This window comes from Rhinolophus sinicus, chromosome 1 (assembly GCF_057876585.1).
Source record: "Rhinolophus sinicus isolate RSI-liver-muscle chromosome 1, RSI-T2T, whole genome shotgun sequence".
Classification (NCBI taxonomy): Eukaryota; Metazoa; Chordata; class Mammalia; order Chiroptera; family Rhinolophidae; genus Rhinolophus; species Rhinolophus sinicus.
This window is the reverse complement of record NC_142501.1, coordinates 152,437,554-152,456,584: the sequence shown is the minus strand read 5'-3', so window position 1 is coordinate 152,456,584 and position 19,031 is coordinate 152,437,554. Positions and strand designations below refer to the sequence as shown.

Sequence of the window (19,031 nt, the reverse complement as noted above, 5' to 3'; positions counted from 1 at the left end):
AATAATCACAAACAACTTGAAATCAGAGAAAATTTAGATTATCCCATAATATGAATTAATGTAACACTCCAACATAATAGCTCTTTGAATTTTGATATACTTTTATGCCATCATTTTATTTCTCTGCACAATTTTTACCTAATTAAGGAAAAATTATTTTATATTATATTGATTTTCACTGCATCATAGCCTCCACAAATAGTATATTTTGTTAATTGCAAAACATTTATTAGTTATTTACTTCCTGTAAAATCTATGGCCAGTCTCATGCATATTATCTGTATCTCATTCTTTTCCCTAAGACCAGGTTACTATAGTATCAGTTAGAAACCTTTTAAAGTGCTCACTGTGAGCCCACGACACTGCAGAGAGCTTTACACGTGTTATTACATTCATTCTTCCAAACATTCCTATGTGGTATAGTTGCTATTATTATCTCATTTATCAGTGATTTGTTTACCCAAACTGTACATTTAGTAATGTATACATCCAGGACTGCTCCTAGTTTGACCTCAAACCCCAGGATCTTAACTATTTTGCTACACAATTGTGTCCAAAGGAGAGGATATTTTTATCACTCTTTGATAGGTAGTGGAACATTGTTTTCTAACGAATGGGTATCACTTTTGAATGTGGCCTGCCACAAGCTCCACTCTTCTTCAGCACTGAGTACCATCATTATGTTGTTCTTGTTTTATTTTAAATGGGTAAATTAATGCAGCCTTTTCAATTAATTCCTTTTTTTCACACTGAAAATATTTTCTATCTAGTAAAAGTACTTCTTTTGTGAAATTACTCTTCTTGCTTCTCTCTCATTTATCTGTTAGGATCTTTGTGTTTTTCTTAACCACTTGTATGAGTATAATCTCTTGTTTAACAACTTCAGTCACCATTTATCCACAGCCCATAGTATTGCTTCTCTGATCTAATATCTTTGAGAATTTCTTCCCTAGAGTTAGAATCACCTTGCTTCGGTAGGAGGAGGTTATCTTACTTACATTGATACACTTCGTACACATATTGATCAACTCTGTAATGTAAGGCCTGATGAAAATAATTTCATTTCAATCTTCTTTGGACCTGGAAAGCTTCTGTTACCATATTTTAACCTTCTGAAGGACAAATAGAAAAAGCCTTAAAATAAATGTTTGTTTATAAGCCTACAAGGGCTAAACTATTTTAAACTTCGATAATAAGGACCTTGTTATAACTCCATGCAGTTACTTACAAACTTCCAGGTGCTAAAAACTGATAGAGATGCAGATACACCCTGTGTCGAACCATGGCTGACATACATTAGATTGGCTGCTATTTTTAGCACATTTTGGTTTCTATTTCTAAATTATCTCTGAGGCTTGTAAGCATTTTCTGCAAGTATTTATTGATTAAGGAAAGAACATGTTTTTTTATACCATCTGGTGCCAAGGTGCTGAGGTTATTTTAAAAGTTATTTAGAGGATTACAATCCCACTTCAGCTATTTATAGAAAAGGAACTTCAGTTTTAATTTTCTTAATAACATTAACACACAGTATGCTCTAATCACTAAATCCTTAGAAAATATATTTTATAGAAGTGAATTTTTAAAAAAAACTACATTGGCAATTTAGTATTTATATGAATTGGCCCAAATATTATTAGTTATTTAGTTATGTTATAAATGGAAATACGGAAATACTTAGTATGGTAATATTATATGGATCATGAAAATACCAATTCCTCTGGATAATGAGACTCTATTCTATCACTTTGGTTATGATATCACTAAGGGTACTAGCTACCACTTTTCTCTCAAATCATACGATGTGCCAGATACTGACCTAACTGTATATACATGCTTTCTCACTTTATTTTCACAAAACCTATGAAATGGGATCCTTATTTTATATCTGTCAACTGAAACACAAAGAAGGATCTAAGTTACCCAAAGTAATTTATCTATGCCATCTTAAAACAAGTCAAATAAAGTATTAGTACAAAATCTGAAACAATGGCTCAGGAAAGATAGATGTACAAGTGTGTATGGTTTTACACGATTTTGGATTTTTGATTACTAAAACTATGAATTAGAATTATAATAATAGGTAAGGTCATTTTAATTCTTCAGGACTAAAATTTGGATTTGATGTTATAGTGAATTTGTGTGTGTGTGTGTGTGTGTGTGTGTGTGACTAATTCTTAAGACAAAATTATTGCTGTGAGTTTCAAATTAAGAGGACTGAATAAAATATTATTTTCAGCATCATTAGTGTATTTTCTGAGTCTTAGAACAGATCCTATTAGGCAATGGCCAATCACAGTGTACAGTTGTTGCCTTCTTAAGCGCAATTCTACATGAGTTTACAAGCTGGACACACTCATCTATAAAATATGTACTTTATAGGAGACGGTAGTATCTTTATCACTAAAAATCAATCAGGGACATTTGTCAACAATCTATTATTGAGTTGGAACTGCACTGTTTGAAATTAACACATATATGCAAACTTTTTATATTAATAAATTGAGATAATTGTAAGTTGAGATAATTCTGTCATTAGTTAATACCAATTATAGTAAAACACTACTTACAGGTTGTCATTTATTATGTTTAAACTGTGAAGAAGAAAAAAAACAAAGAATCATCCTTATTTCCAGAAACTAACCATCTAAGAAAAGTGAAGGTGAACTTTCTTTAAAGACCACATAGTAAAAGTTTTAGGCTTTGCAGCCCCTGCATTCTCATTCACCTGTATTCTCATTCAGCTATCCCATAAGACCGCTAATGAAGCTGTAGGGAAGTACTGAGCGCGGCTGTGTTCCAATGACACTGTATTTATAAAAATAATTGGTAGGCTATGGTGCCGACCTGTAACCTAAGTGATACAAACATAAAGAGTGGGAAAGTTAACATATGTATCAGTAATTATTTAAGACATTAATGAAATAAATGTAATTATAAAAGTATATGTCAAAATTTGCCAAAATATGGTACATACTTTTGCCTACTCTTTAACTATTTTAACAATTTGATATACTGTAACTTTGACTTTTGATATCTCTATAGTGAAAATAATTATTTGGCATATTCTTTAAAATATAATAAATGGTCAGCTGGAAATAAATGTCATAGTAGACATTTTTGTTTACTAGATTCCATTTTAGTGTCAGCCAAATTCTCACTTAGTAGCACTAATATTATAACATCATTAATGCTCCAAAGAAAATATATGGAACATTGCCTACTTTTACTTTGAAAAAGATCCATTGAAATTTGTTTGGGAAATACTTGTCTACCTTCATTAGCATTTCTTAATTTATTGGATGTTTATATATTTTTTCTTATCTTATATGAAATAGAGTAGATAAATGTCAAGTAATTAAAGTTCAAAATAGACATATTTTAGACAAAAGCCTAAGCCTACTGGTATATGGTACCATTGCTGAGCTCATTTCACAGTTATCTCGAAATAACTATAAATGTTATTTATAAAATATACTGAAAAGTGAATGCATTGAAACACTAAATAATTTCTGTGTTGTATTCTGCCATCAGTTTATGTGGTTTTCAACAATAAAGTGCATTTTATTAGACAATTTACTTGGTATTTTCTGAACCTTTTATGAATATTGAAAATTAAAATAATCTTGATTGTTGCAATATGCAGAAAGTGTATGTATTAATATATAGTTTTTTGTTTTGTTTTTGTTTTTTGTTTTTTACATAGCAATAGCTCTGTAAATATTTTTTTGAGATGCATTTTTAAAATCTGAAAATGTAAATTTCAGTTGATAGCTTTCCATAAGTGATTGGGGAAGTCACGTAAGCATGACATTTTCACTGGCATAAGAAATCAGGGGTCAAATGACTGAGACATTATTCTCCCTCTGAAATTTGTAGGCTCTATGCAAAACATGTATTTGAAGGGCTATTTAAAATGTCTTCTGAATATAAAGTTTGCAGGAATTTCAGAGGAGAAATATATTTAAACGGGCTTATATATTTTTGTATGTCTATATTAATTGCATAATCAAATGCATCGGCTCATTATATTTCCTAATGAATAAGCATTTTAAGTAAAATAAAAAATAACTAATACAGCTCTGTATTCCATAAAACACTTCTTAATGTGAAAGGCATTGTGGAAAAAAATTAATTGCATGCACTTAGGGATTTTTGCTTTTGAAAAGCAAAGCAGTCACCTGTCTACACTCATAGTGTCTTAATGCTATATTAAGGGAGTGGGATCTCTTCCTTATCTTGGGCTCTCTTGTTTGCTTTTCAGTTGCTGCGAATGTGGCTGTGGAAGGGCTTCTTCCCTGTGCGCTGTTGCCCATCCAAGCCTAATATGGTTAGTGTTTCCCTCCCGCTTTCACTCCTATGTGATGTCCCACTTATATGTATTATCGTCAGCATTCCTTTCTTTTTTTCCATTTGTGTACATTTTAACAGTTAGTATGCCAGTTACGCTTTAACAGAAAGGTAGAATGAAACTGATTTTCGAAGGGGAATCTTAACAAGTGATTTCACAATGGATAATTTCAAATAAAATATACATATAGCCCCTCACCCCTATATCCATACATCTTCTCCAAGGCTTTTTTTGAGGTTCTGATTTACACCAGGAAGTTGTAAGGTTGTAGCATCTATTTTACATTTAATAAATTATGTGTTTGTTCCATTAAGATTAAAATCATATCATACATGAAAATAGAATGCTACTTCTGTCAAGGTGATATCACCTTGTCTGCCTTCCAGAACCATGGAATGATCATAACATTACTGGGGATCTTCTATTTTCATAATTGTTGTGGATGTACGTGGCATTGAAGAACATAACCACATGTTATTTTAAATGGTTTACTTAATATTTTTATGCTTTAATTATTTCAGATATTAAAAGTGATATTCTTAATTTGATACTGGTGAAGTAAAAAATACGCATGTTTTGGGGATCAGTGTCCAAATGAGAAAGACTTAATTATTTACAAATGCAAATCCTAAATATATATCTGGGTTGTAGCTATAAAGTGTAGGCTAGAATATAAGACCAGAGAACTCTATTCATAGATTAGAAGGAATCCTACACAACACTGAGCAACCTTGTAAAAAGTGAAACACCCAGATATTTTCTTTCTAGATTACAGTCTAAATCCCTGTGCTATTGTATTGAGTTGTTATTTATAATCAAAATCCCCCAAGAAAAGCTATTCTGAAATGCATTTTAGAGAATTGTACAGTTTTATTGGGGCATTTTAAATAGTTACTTGTATTCTCTAGGTGTAATTAATGTTTGTTGATTCAAAAACCTGTATGAATGGGTGTGCACGCATACTTAGATGTGAGAAGTGGTGTACTAGATACCAGTGATCTGAGAATGAGAGTCAACGAACAAAGATTGATTAAATTCAAATTTCTTGTTCTCTATCTTATGAAGTTTTCATATTTGAAAAAAATGCTGAAGTTTAATGAAAGTACAGATTTGTTCCAAATTTGTTTAACTTAGGGAATTTTTTATGATCCTGGGACTTAAATGATAAAACCAAGAAAAAAGAAAAAAAGAATCATCACCAACAACAACAACAACAACAAAAAAGCCCTGAAATCTGGCAATAGCTGAAATATAACATAAATGGTATTACACGAAAAAATGGTTGCTGAATTACTCATTCTACTTGAGTTTGGAGTATAGTTGTTATAAAAGATAAATCATCACTGAGGTAGACTAGGCAGAATTTACATCTTGGGGAAAAAAATAAGATTGACATCCAAGTTTACCAGGAACTAAATTTCAAAGATATCTTAATGGGAGTATGAATAAATGTGTAGCCATGACTTAGAAAGTATTGAATGACTTTAGCTGTATTTAAAATTCTTGATTTTTAACATAGATCTTTTTTCTATAGTGTAGTTGGCTTCAGGAACTTTATAAAATAAAGAAAGAAAAGAGGAAGAATAGAAAGGCAGAACACTGCATTCACAAAGAGCACACCAGGAAACCTAAGACAAAAACATATTCCATATCTTCTTCAAATAATGTTAGTACTTGTGGAGGCAATGTGTGCCTCCACAATTGTGTGTGAGCATGTATATTTGTGTGTGTGTGTTTATGTGTGCACAAAAAAACAAACAAAAAAAAACCGTGATATACTCACAGACATGGTGAGGTACCCAATAAAATGCTGAGTTTTTGCGGAAAGATTTGTGGAACAGCTAGAATTTTTTTATGCATTCTTAGTAAAACAAAATACAATAAAGCAAAAGAAACAAACTTTAATTGAGCTTAAATAAATTAGTAAGAAAGTTGTCCAGGTTATTACTGGGGAGGAATGGAAGCTGAAGATGTTTTCATTGCTGTGCTTTCTGAACTTCCACTTTATAATTTCAAGTCACTATGAGGTTTTAAAGATACTATTTGTTTAAAGTATTGAGGAGAAAACAACCTTAGATAGTGAAAAGGAAGACAGAAGAATAATTTTCCTAATAGAGTCCATAAAATACTGAGAAATCTTGTCACCTAATTTTGTATGTAAAATCATACTAGCATTTGTCAATTACTAATTAAATAATTTCCAAGGAACATTCTTATCACCATCATTTGTGAACATACATATTTAAAATTATGAAGTAGAGGTTGTTAGATATTTTGACACTTTGATATCTCCTTGTTTTTCATTTCTTGAAAGACCACTCATGAATATATGTGTGGTTGCTTTTGACCTTAATATAATGCAATGCATCTGCATGAAAATTGCCCATTGTAAATATACTGGCTTTTAGAAGTACCTTAACATACCTTATGGAAATTTCAGGATCTGAAAAGCATAATTTCAAAACCATTGATCTAGATTTTTGGTTCTGCAATGCAACTATATTAAATCTCCTGCAAGGCTCTGGAGTTTTGAGTTTCGTTCTGTCATATTTCCCACCAGAAAACTTTGCTCCATTATTTTTCAGATATATGGTGTGCCATTTATAAGGTGAAATTGGTAATTGAATGCTGCCACCTTTGATCTCAAATTTTTTCACTCTAGTTATCCACTTTTGTGCAATTTGTACACATGCACAAAATGTTAATATTTCAAATATTTTTCCTGCTTTGACTGAAATCTATCCAGTGATGGAAGCTATTTCTGTAATATTTTTGAATGAAACCCAAATGCCTTAGATTTTAGGCACCCTATATCCAAGACTGCCTACAGTTTTAGCAGAGTTTTTTTTTTTTTTTTTTTTTTTTTTTAGGTGATCTTTGACTTTTAGCCATTACAACTGGCTTGAGACTCTAATAATTGTTTAACTTCTCAAAAAAATCTATTTTTATAAACATTCAGTGTTGAATTGATTGTTGTTGATTGTTTTTAATGTAAATAATATATTAATATGTGTAATTTAAAAATAACTGTATAATGTATCCCTTGAGATTCATTTATGCTTATGCTTACAGAAACTGATGTATATTTATAGCATACTATTTGTTATAATTGTCTGAAATATCCCATAGTCCCAAAGTAACTTTTTCTTGCATTTCTTAAATTCAAACATGTGATGTCCAACTAGTTTCTTCATTTGTAAGTTTTTGTGTTTTTCAGTGTTTTCATATCACTTACTGCTTCTTCTGAGGGGTTCAGGTGGCAAGGGTAATGAAGTTCACTCTTCTGAAAGTAGAGATATTAAATTCTTAATTTGTTCATTTACCTATTCTGTGATTTTTAGGAAATAGAGTTACAGTTTTGCAAGATGAAAAATTTCTAGATATCTGTGGTACAACAATTTGAATATAATTAATACAACTGAACTGCACACTTGAAAATGTTTAAGATAGTGAGTTTAATGTTATTGATTATAATCACAATTAATAAAATGTAAAAATTTTAAATATATTTTTAATCAGAGACACAAGGGATACACTCTATCTTATATTGAGGAGATGTTTATATAGAAAAAAATAGACATTTTTCTGATCAAAAGTCTCATGAATTACATTGAAACATTAACTATCTTAATTTTTCGATGAACCATCTTTCTTTCTCTATTTTAACTGAAAATTTCTTGAAATTTCAAGTAAGCGAATTTTAATTTTCACATATGCTTAACAGAGATTATTTAATTCATCTTTGCAAGCTTTCTGTTGAGGAGTTATATGGAAATAGTAATTCATTTTACAGAACTAGGAAAGATACAAAAAATAAAGTCATTCATCCATTTGTAATTATTCTAGACCCCCATTTAAAGTGTTCTTGGCCAGCAGATGTGAGGTTTGCCTGCAATATATGCAAAATATATTAAATTCCAATTAAAGACTTCATATGTAAACTGCTCCAAAATCCTTTTTCACTGGGAATCTTAGACTATAAGAGGTATTAAGTGGACATACTCTAATTGAGATATCCAATTGTCACATCCATGAAATAGTTTAAAAATTAACAGAAAATTACCTATTCTAGCATTAGTACAAAATTGTTGAAAACAAGGAGACTTAATCCATACATATCATTCTTTATGAAATGTGTTTTTATATCAAAATTCTAAGTCAATTAAAATTTAACTCAATATTGAAATATCTATAATTCATATTTGAAATTTTTGAGGTATTTGAAATTGTTCATCTTTCTATTTTTCAACGTGACTACATTTCCTTTGAGAAGTATTTGAGAATTTTCAGTAACAATAATAGATGAGTTGCATTTTTTTTGTGTGTGTGTAACTTACTTCTACCTATCTTCCTGGGTAAGAAAGTCAAAACCTCAGTACCCAAGTAAACAAATGAAAAACATATGAATGAAAGTCTTAATATCTTACTAGTATAGTAAAATATCCAATGTCCCATTTACTGCATGTTCACTCACATTCTTCAAAGAATGTGGTCCCATAAAACAAAACTTAATCTAATTCCAGTATTTATTAGATATATTAATGAACAAATGTTTATATGCTTCTTTATTTTTTGAGACTGAGTTAGCTGAGCTTTTTATTAAAACTACCTTTGTTCAGTTGGAGAGAATCCTGAAGTGAAATAGTCAAACTATTTCCCAAAAAGTTTTAACTTATTTTTTTCAAGATTCCAGCAATAAAATTCTTAAATACAACATTATGCAGTGTTGAGGTTATTATTACATCAGAACAAGAGAGAGTACAGATATGGAGAAGAAAGGCTAACATTACAAGGAGCTTTTATTTTTCATAAGCAAAATAGATCTACTCTAATGTTTGCTGCAATTTGTTGCCTTTTGAATATTTTTGTTTTAAAGTCTAAGTAAAGCTTTCTGACTCTATCTGGAAAATAGTGGAACAATATAGAAGGGTTCATTTCTCAGCTAGGGATGGCTTACGTTCACTCCTCTAAAGAAATCAAAATTCAAAACCACTCCTTATACCATCGCACCCCTTCTCACCTTATTTCAAATTAAGTTGAAAAAAGTGTTTATTTAGTTTGTATTTCTGTAGGCTAAAGCAATGGGAACCTCTGATTCTGTGGAGGCTGTTGTAGAGCAAGGATCTACAATCACCTCCGGCTGTTGTATTCACTCATTTATCCTCATTTGCCATAAGGGTGTCATTTAGTAGATTACTGATTCTGTGCCTCACTTAGTGCTCTGGAGGGCTTGACATTTATACCTCTAATTTATTATCAAGTCCTTAATTTATATGTAAGAACTAAATTTCTCCCTGGCATATGAATCTATACATAAATATTATTGTTTACTATTTAATGTATTGTGGAAATTCCAAATATCCAAATTTAGGACTTTATAGCTGGCGCCAAGATTTTATGATCAGCATTAATATCATCGAGGATGTGTTACCCAAATTCTTAAGATAGCTGTGAGAGGGAATAGATTGATTTCTTAATTACCTATAAAGCCATTGCAATGTTTATATAGAGAGCATCTCTCTAGGACTTCTTAGTAAATATTAATGAATATGAATTATGCCCATATATAATGTGATTTCTCATGTTCACATCTACTACTAAAAATGAAACATTGTTTTCTAGAATAAAATGAGTATAAATGACCAGGAGATGATTTCTCTAATTATAAACACTACAGATATTTTTAGTACAGTGATATCAAAGCTCATTAAAATTGTGATCTGAAGCAAAATGAAGACACTATTTTCCATTCAGAAAGAAAAAAATGATTCTAGAAGGTATGAGGTGTAATTTATATACAGAATGGCATGTTTATTGACTGTTTGATAGGTTAAAATCATGCATCGGAAGAAGGTACAGAAGATGATTCTGAACAAGCAGGCTTCCCATAATGCTTTGTTAGCGAAGCTGAACCACTGCTTGAGTGCCAGTCTCTGCCAGCTGCACTTTTACTCACCTTATCTTGTTGAGGCTTGTTTTAATAATGCTTTGGGGGGAAAAGAGGGTCCAGAACTTAATTTTATATGTTAATGTGACATGCAGCAGTATATGTTATAGGGCTCCAGAGATGCCCATAGTTAAAAATAACTCCTTTTTACTGCCCTCCAGGTTCTCACCCTAGGTATTAAAATGTTAACCGGTCCTCACCAAGGTATTCCCAAATCATTGTTAAGATGAGATCCAAAGTTTCATTTCCATTTTCATATGATAAATTTGCATGCAATTTAAATATCTATGAGGCTTATTTAATGATAAGGACTATCTGAGAAACAAGTTACAAAGCTTAATTTATTTTTGAAGGTAAAAGAATTGAAGGTGAACTGGATGTTTAGATTCTAATGTAGACTGCAAGAATTTGTAAGCTTTTTAGAACTCTTTAGAATGCCCTTTGGAATGTTTTTTTGGTCAATATTATTTAAATAACATAAATCTCAGGATGACTTCACAATTGTATTTTGAATATTGGTAAAATAAAAATATCAGTAACTTCTCTCTAGCAGCACATACATTAAAATAAGAAAGAACGATGCAATATATAGAAAAATTATGAACAATGTATTAAAATAACTTAAATGTTATCTTGAAAAGAACAAATATAATTGCAGTATAATTTTATTTGCTTTTTCTCTCCATTTTTCTGTGGTTAAGTGACTGAAGATGTCTTAAGGGCTCTTAAATGACAAATACATCTAAGTGTTATGAATAAAACTTGAAAAGCCACTAGATCCCCATTGTGTATTTTTTCTCACCCAAGAACACTGTATATATTAGGTATATTACTTCAAGTTTACTCAAATTTTGCTAGCTATATTTATTAATAAACTGCCAGTTCTGTAAGAAAAGAAATGGAGATTTTTTTTTCAAAAATGGCACAAGGATGGGTTGTGTTATCTATTTTGTATAATATGTATGTAATTATTCACTAGGAAATGATATAGAATAAAATAGGTTTCATTTTTATACCAAAATACATATATATTTAAGAAACATTCGAGAATGTGATAACCGAGGACTGACTGGTCCTTATTAGTACATGTCATTTGGACATTTTGTTTAGGTCACATAGTTTTCAACCAATTTTTTAATGAAAATATTTTATCAACCTATAATTTTGGCTATATTGTCTTTACACAGAAATAAATGGAAATTTTGTATTTAATAATTTCAATTTTGTTATAAGAGCTTATGAATAGTAAATTCATTTCCTTAGAACATCACTAAAAATAATTTAAATATTTTCATTTTAGTTGTTTTAATGTTATATGGTTAATGATATACCACATCAACTTCGTATTTACCAGTGTACTTCTTCACATACTTGTCATTGTCTAGACACAATCAAAATATCATTTACTCATTCATGTATTCATTCATCAATGTGACAAATATTTTTAGTGTCAACTCTGAGCCAGGTCCTAGGCCACTACAGAAATTTATAGATGAATGCTAGTTGCTACCATTCAAGAAATTGACAAGTATTAAGAGAGCAAAAAGTGTACGCAAGTGACTATGTTGCATTGCAGAATGGAAATCACACTGTGAGAGGGGTACAGAAAGCTATTGGTTCAGAGGCAGAAAGGATGCATTAAGTTGAGGTATCAGGAAAAAAATGAATGCAAAATTTGAACTAGATTTTGATAAATGGAAATTGTTAGGAAGAACATACAAAATTCAGGAACCAGTATATGCAAATACATGGAAGCATGGAAAAATATGAGTTGGTGCAAAAGCAATTGTACTTTTTGCAATTTTTAACCTTTTAAACTGCAATTACTTTTGCACCAACCTAATATTTTGGAGACCTGAGGATAAAGTTTAGTATAATTAAAGATGACAGTTGGAGATGACCTATGAAATGTACATTAGGGCTACACTTAGGAATCTATCTTATTATTTTATTGAAGATTTTGCCAGAGACAGCTAATAGAAAAGTAATAGATTTACAGTAATTTGTCAAGGTCACGTCTATTATACTTTAGGGCAACCCTTCCTTATAGAATGTAGAAGTATCAGTTGAGAGGCACTCTAATAATCCAACTGAGAAATAACAAGGTCTTTATATCCCTGAGACTGTTTCTGATTAGTTTTCTCATTCTATTCTCTAGATTCCACATATAAGTACATTGTTTTGTACACCTGAAACTAATAAAAATAAATAAAATAAATAATAAAAAATAATAATAACAAGGTCTTAACTGGAGAAGAAATAGAGCTAATGAAAAGGAAGAGATGGATCATAAGTCATTTGTGTTGCATGTAGTTTGGGATTTGGCAACTAATTTGTTGTGAGGTATGCAAGAATAGGGCTTTGATCTCAAGGGACCAAGACCACGGCAGTGTTATTAAAAGGAAAAGAAGGTGGTAGATCAAGACTGAAAATAAAGAGAACTATACTGATTCATTTTTCCGATCTATTGAGTTTGAATGCCAGTGAATATCCCTATTAATATATATATATATATATATATATATATATATATATATATATATATATATATCAGAAATAAGAGTATAACTTCCAAAACAATTAAACGAGAGCTATTAGGTAAAGTATTTGAGGATATTAATTAAATTGATGAAAATGGATGGGTAACAATAGAGAACCAAAATAGTTCATGCAGAGGACCTATGGACATGTCCATATAAATGAAGAAAGCAGAAAAAAGGATCAAAAAATAAAGTTTCCAGTCCATCATGAATGATTTGAAACAAAAAAAAAACACAACATCAACAAAAAACATTGGATTTAGAGGTGAACATGTTGTTAGTGAACTTTAGAAAGACAGATTTTATAATAGGAGCAGTTTGCAAGGACTTGAAAGTTAGGAAGTAGTTGAGAAAAACATGACTAAGATTTGGTGAGTGGAGCTGTAAGAGAATCCAGATTGTGGGGAATTTGATAGTGATCTGATTGGATGTGAGCGGAAAAGAGCCAATGGAGCAACTAAACACTACAAAACAAGAGAAAAGAATAAAACCAAATGATAGAGTAAGATGCTGAAGGGGAGAGAGTATTGGATCAGAGACATTTTGGGAGTTCATTCTGGAAGAGGCAGTGGCCTCTGAGCTGGCAAAAAAAAATTAATAAAGTAAAAGAGAAAATGAACTGAAAATTGTATGGTGTATGATAATGGTGAAGAGAAGTTAAAACATGTGTTTGGATGGCTTCAGACTTCTCAGTGAAATATGGATGAGAGTGGGATATTGGCAAGAGAAATATGACACATCAAAAAAGAGTATTGCTGTTACTTCACATAACTAGTGTGAAAATTAATTAGGGTTGCATTCATTTCAATTAGATCACATGTTTCTGGACTTGATGTGAGTCACCACTTGGAGATGTGATTAACTGCAACTTACTCTGTTCCAGGCGGTGTGGTTACAGCAAAGCCAAACAAGATCCAGAAGAGGAAAAGATGCATTTTCATAATGGGCACAGTAAGCAAATTGTAACAACTCAAACAATAGCAAAGTAGAGGAGACTTTTTGTTATTTTGGTTTATTTTCAGGTGATATTTGTAATAACTGACTAAAAATATGATGCTAAAAAAATGTCAAGTGTTTTGTTACAGTCCTGTAAAGCATATAGGCTTAGGGCATTGCCAGCTGACACTAGGCAACAGTGAGACGGTTTATTCAATTCTTTAAAGCATACTTTCATTGTATTCATTAAAATAAAGCCTTTTTGCTTAATATAAAAAGTTATTATATTTCATATCAAACTTCCAGGACAATTCTAATTCCTAGCAACACTCAGTAGAAATCTGTCTTTAAATAACACCACCAGATTACAGGAATGAAATTTCTCAGTATTTTTTTTTGTTCTTTTTCTAGCATTTATACCAGGAATTGCCCTCAGCAGATCTTGTAGCAGCAAGCTTGGTTCAAATGACTTAATAAAGACTACACTTTTAAGAAATGCAGAAAATCAAGTTTTAATAATGAGCTTTAAAAATTAGCCTAATGAGTGCTAATTAATGTTATTTTAATGTGTTTATTTTGTCATTAACAGTACATTGTGAGTTGTTGTTGAAAAGTAAATGACAAAAAGAGTTTCTTTTGTTTTTGTCACTCCACCATGACCATAAAAGTCAAAATCATTAAAACGGTAATTCACGCTGTAAGTGCTGAGTCCTTTTTTCATAGTCTTAGCTTATTTAATGTTATTTATACTCAAAAAACACTGTGAGGATAATACCAGTAACTTTTAAATGTGATGAAACTGAGAGTAATAGAATATAAAAGTCTTGCTTAAGGCCAATAGTAACAGGTAGAATTGAAGTAGAAATTCTTCTTTGATTTTGACTTCTATGTCAGTCTTATTGGACCAGAAAAGTTATTTTAAATTATTTTTTGTAAAATAAAAATTAATCATCTCTGATGGCAATTTAGGTGAGACACAGACTAATAAACCAACAAATAAATCACTGGCATTTCATCGGCCAATTTAGTAAACAAAACTGTCTTAGTTTTCCTCAGAGACTGACTCTCTGAACATTAGTTTGAAAAATGTATTTACTTTTTTTTTTTTTGAGTCAGCACATATGCTTTTTTTTTTTACATGCCAACCACACAGATTTGTGAAATTATAAAAATGAGATAGCTGAACAAATGACTCCTATAACTCAGGAGAGGGTCTGTCCTTGCAGCTCATCCACTTCTAGGAATTAGGGATTTAAGCCACTGTTGCATGTTAATAATGTTTATAATTTCACTCATCCATCACAAGCATTTCTATTCTAATGCCAATTTATTTTTACAGTTAAACTGCCAGGAATAAGAACTTACATTGATCCACATACGTATGAGGATCCCAATCAAGCTGTCCATGAATTTGCCAAAGAGATAGAAGCTTCATGCATCACCATCGAAAGAGTTATTGGAGCAGGTACCACAGTGTGTTTTACTCAGATTTTTACCTGGTGTTTAATTATAGAATGTCATGTCAATGTCCTGATCTAACACAGAATGTTTTGAATCTTTTGTAACAGGACTCACATTCAAAGTAGAGTATAATTGATCATACTTTAATGCTACCTTCTGTGTAGCTCATACTTCAACCAACAGATGTCTAGTTTATGAAATAAAAAAGCAGCAAAAATGTATAATTTAAGCATAGTGTTTCACCATCTACTGTTTATTACTATATATACGTAATTCAAGCACCCAGTTATTCTTCAGGGGGTGCCAAAAAATGTGTACAAGTGGACACTTCGGTCAACGTTGCTCAAGCAGTAGTTCACCATAATCAGAAGTGTCTGGACACTGATGGTAACCACTTTGAGCACCTTTTGTAATTGCAGAAGTCAATGTGACTTGTATTCATCTTTTGTTATCAGTATATATTGAGTATTACAATTTAATAGTTTTTTTTTTCCTTTTTTTAAAATATGTATACATTTTTTGTTACCTTCTGTATTTATGAATCATCTCTTCCTTACAGTTGTTTCCTTTTTGTCCTGCTATAACCTTTTCTCCTTTTCTCATTTGTGGCACTACTAGAGGAGAAAGAGAAAGAAGAAGGAAATCATTTAAGTCAGTTGCTTTTAATTTCTTTGTAACATTTCCATTAAGGTCTGTTGTAGGTGAAATGGATGAAGTGTGATATTATCACTTGTAGATGATTTTTTCCAGTGTACCATTTATTTCTCTTAACATTGATAATGAAGTTTGGACTCCCCTTTTAACTCTATTTCATCTAAACATTAATATTCTAAGTGTGCTTTAGAGTATTATTAAAGTAAGTGTTTCAAATATTTGTGCATTTTTTCCATCCTTGTCATCAGGTGAATTTGGAGAAGTTTGTAGTGGACGTTTGAAACTTCCAGGAAAAAGAGAAATACCTGTGGCGATCAAAACCCTTAAAGTAGGCTATAGTGAAAAGCAACGTAGAGATTTCCTGGGTGAAGCAAGTATCATGGGACAGTTTGATCATCCTAACATCATTCACTTAGAAGGTGTTGTGACCAAAAGTAAGTACAATGGCAAATTATGCGTATGTGTATATATATCATGAATGTCTGGGTTTTTCCTATTAGGTTTTTATTCATTCCAGGGTGCAGCCATAGTAATTTTATTATTTCTCTAATATTAATTAATAACCATCCTTTGTTTTATTTTATTTTACAATCCTGTATTTCAGTAGATCTTGTCAGAACTGATCTTCAGTGAACCTGAATTTCTTTTTTCCAAAATTTATGTAGTATTAACTCATTTACTATTAATTCAATGCCAGAAAAAATGTATCCAGAGAAAAGAAGCAGTAAAGGTATCAAATATTTTATTTCTCCTATAAAAAAGGTATCAAATATTTTATTTCTCTTTACTGTTTATCCTAATGAAATATTAGCTTTAAAGTTTTGATTGAGGCATTGAAGTTTAACATTTAATAGGATTAGTGCAACCATAGATGCCCTACCTTTTTCAGAACCTGTTAAGTAGTTCTTTAACAGCCAAATGTATTTCTTTTATTCATTGTTTTCATTAAGATATTTTAATAGGTCTAGGGAAAGCAACAACTTCAGCAGACTTTGAAAGTTCCTTGAGACTATTTTGTTGAAGCAAATATGTTTTTTACTCAGAAATATCTAGAATTTCACATTTATTTTAAAATTGTGTTAGTATCTTGTAAATGTAGTTATGTGGTGAGCTTCCCAATATAAGGATTTCAAATAATTTTTCAGTCATCCAATAAAATATTTATGTGGCACATAATTGAGGCCTTTATTTTCTTTTAACCTATTTTTTTCTTTGCCATTGATGTGTAGTTTTATTCCTTCCTTCATCCTTCATACCCTACATATCATTTACTAAGTTATCTGACATCTGTGGCAAGGGACATTTTTTAGACTTTTAAGCGTTTGTTCAACTTTTAGTCCCTATTAATCAAGTTTTAAATTATATATGCCAAATACGCATGCTAACAATGTGTATTCAATAAACACCCTCAACCGACTAAGTAATTTATTTGTTAGATATCCATTTACTCCATTTAGCTTTCAAATATGGCAAACAAAACAACACAACATATTCACAATAAATAGAGACAAAAGAGATGAAACAAAATACTTATTTAGTATATAACAAGTTAATTCCCAACTCATGATTCATTCAGAGTAGGTAACAATGATAATTCAGAAGTCTCTCACAAGTTTGAGAAAAAGACCACAGCAAAATGTATCATGTTAATGACTGGCTGAACTTTAGAATGAGTCTTTATTGCTATGAGATTGTTTTTCTTCATGTCTCAAGGAGATACACAACTCCAGTAATGCCCCTAGAAGAATGCAGCATAAAAATAAAATAACCTTCAAGACATGTGGGTTTCTTCAAACCTTAGATGTGTTTCTTCCTTTAGCTGATCACTCGCCCATGTATTATTACCCCTTTTACAGCAACTCAAAGAGACTATTGCTGTAGCAAGAAGGACATCCTGAGGTCTTGTCAAAACAAATAAGTTGCTAAAGAAAGATGGGAGACAGGGACAAGAGAGAGGCAGATGGGGGGCAAGGAAAAAATATATTTTTGGAAGGAATAAAATAAGAATATTTTACAAAAATTAGACCATGTAATGAATGGGAAAGAATATTTGGAATAAAAATATGATGTGAAGAAGATTGCCACAGATACAATAAAATGAAACTTCAACTTGATTTTAACTATAGTTTATCTGATAGCCTATATTCTACCAAAGGAAAGACCTTGAAAGGACATCAGTGATAGCATATGGTGCTAGATACAACAGGAACAAGAATCATAATAACAATGATTGAATAATATTATTTTCTATGCAGAAATGGTATTATCTAATATAAGATATAGTTCTTAATGACAGTCATAATAATAATAGCATGAATATATTTGACAAATTTCATGTCTTCATGCTAAATTTAACTTCCTCAAAATAAATTCTGACCATGACTTCCTACTATCCAGGGTAAATGTAAAGCTCCATAGGCAGCCAGTCCACCTTCTGTAATGTTAATGTAATGTTTAGGATGGTGTCAGATCACTATTATTATGGAAGACAGTATTGTATACTCCTCAAGAACATGGACTGTGGGTGACTCTAGCCATTTGATTTTAATTTTGGTTCTACTGTAAACTGCTATGTGATTTTGCACGAGTTAGTTTAGCATTCTGAACATTAGTTTCTCCGTCAATTATGTGGAGTAAGAATCTCTCATAGTGATGTTGTAAAGATGACATAAATATAGATAAACTTTAGGCATGGCATGGCACAAACTAGTTACTTAATAAATATATAGTTATCACTTTTCCATTTGTATCTCTTCCTATGCTCTGAACTCCTCCATATCCATTTCCTTAGACCATGTTAATGTGCCTCATATTTTGCCCTACCTACATTGCCTTTCTCTGAAAGTGGCACTCTTATATTCATTGCTTTTTAAATTCCTTCAAAACTCTATTCAGATTTCATCATCTCCATGAAATATCCATAATCCCATCACCCTGAAGGAATGTTTTCTTCTTTTGAAAAGTTTGCCTATGTAAGGATTTTTGCAACAGTCTATAATATTGCTTCATTTGTCCTAAACTCTTATTCAAATTTTCCATTTAATTTTGCTTCTTGTGCATGTATATTTTAACTTCCTAGCTTTAAAAAGCCTGCTCCCTGAAATCATAGATCATGTCCCAAATATTTATGGAAACCTATTGT

The 19,031-nt window shown here is 31.1% G+C and overlaps 1 protein-coding gene across 13 annotated transcripts in view; it reads left to right on the top strand.

The window, feature by feature from the left end:
• Positions 1-19,031, top strand: part of EPHA5 (EPH receptor A5) — a 341,137-nt gene that overhangs the window by 272,921 nt on the left and 49,185 nt on the right. For 7 of the 13 annotated variants that reach the window (XM_019748170.3, XM_074324490.2, XM_019748166.3 and 4 more), the window contains 4 exons: positions 4,265-4,330; positions 13,722-13,789; positions 15,114-15,239; positions 16,138-16,323. In XM_019748170.3, coding sequence (XP_019603729.2) covers positions 4,265-4,330; positions 13,722-13,789; positions 15,114-15,239; positions 16,138-16,323 — 446 coding nt within the window. The remainder of the gene's footprint in view (positions 1-4,264; positions 4,331-13,721; positions 13,790-15,113; positions 15,240-16,137; positions 16,324-19,031) is intronic. The other 6 variants (XM_074324488.2, XM_019748164.3, XM_074324491.2 and 3 more) reach the window with 1 other exon arrangement.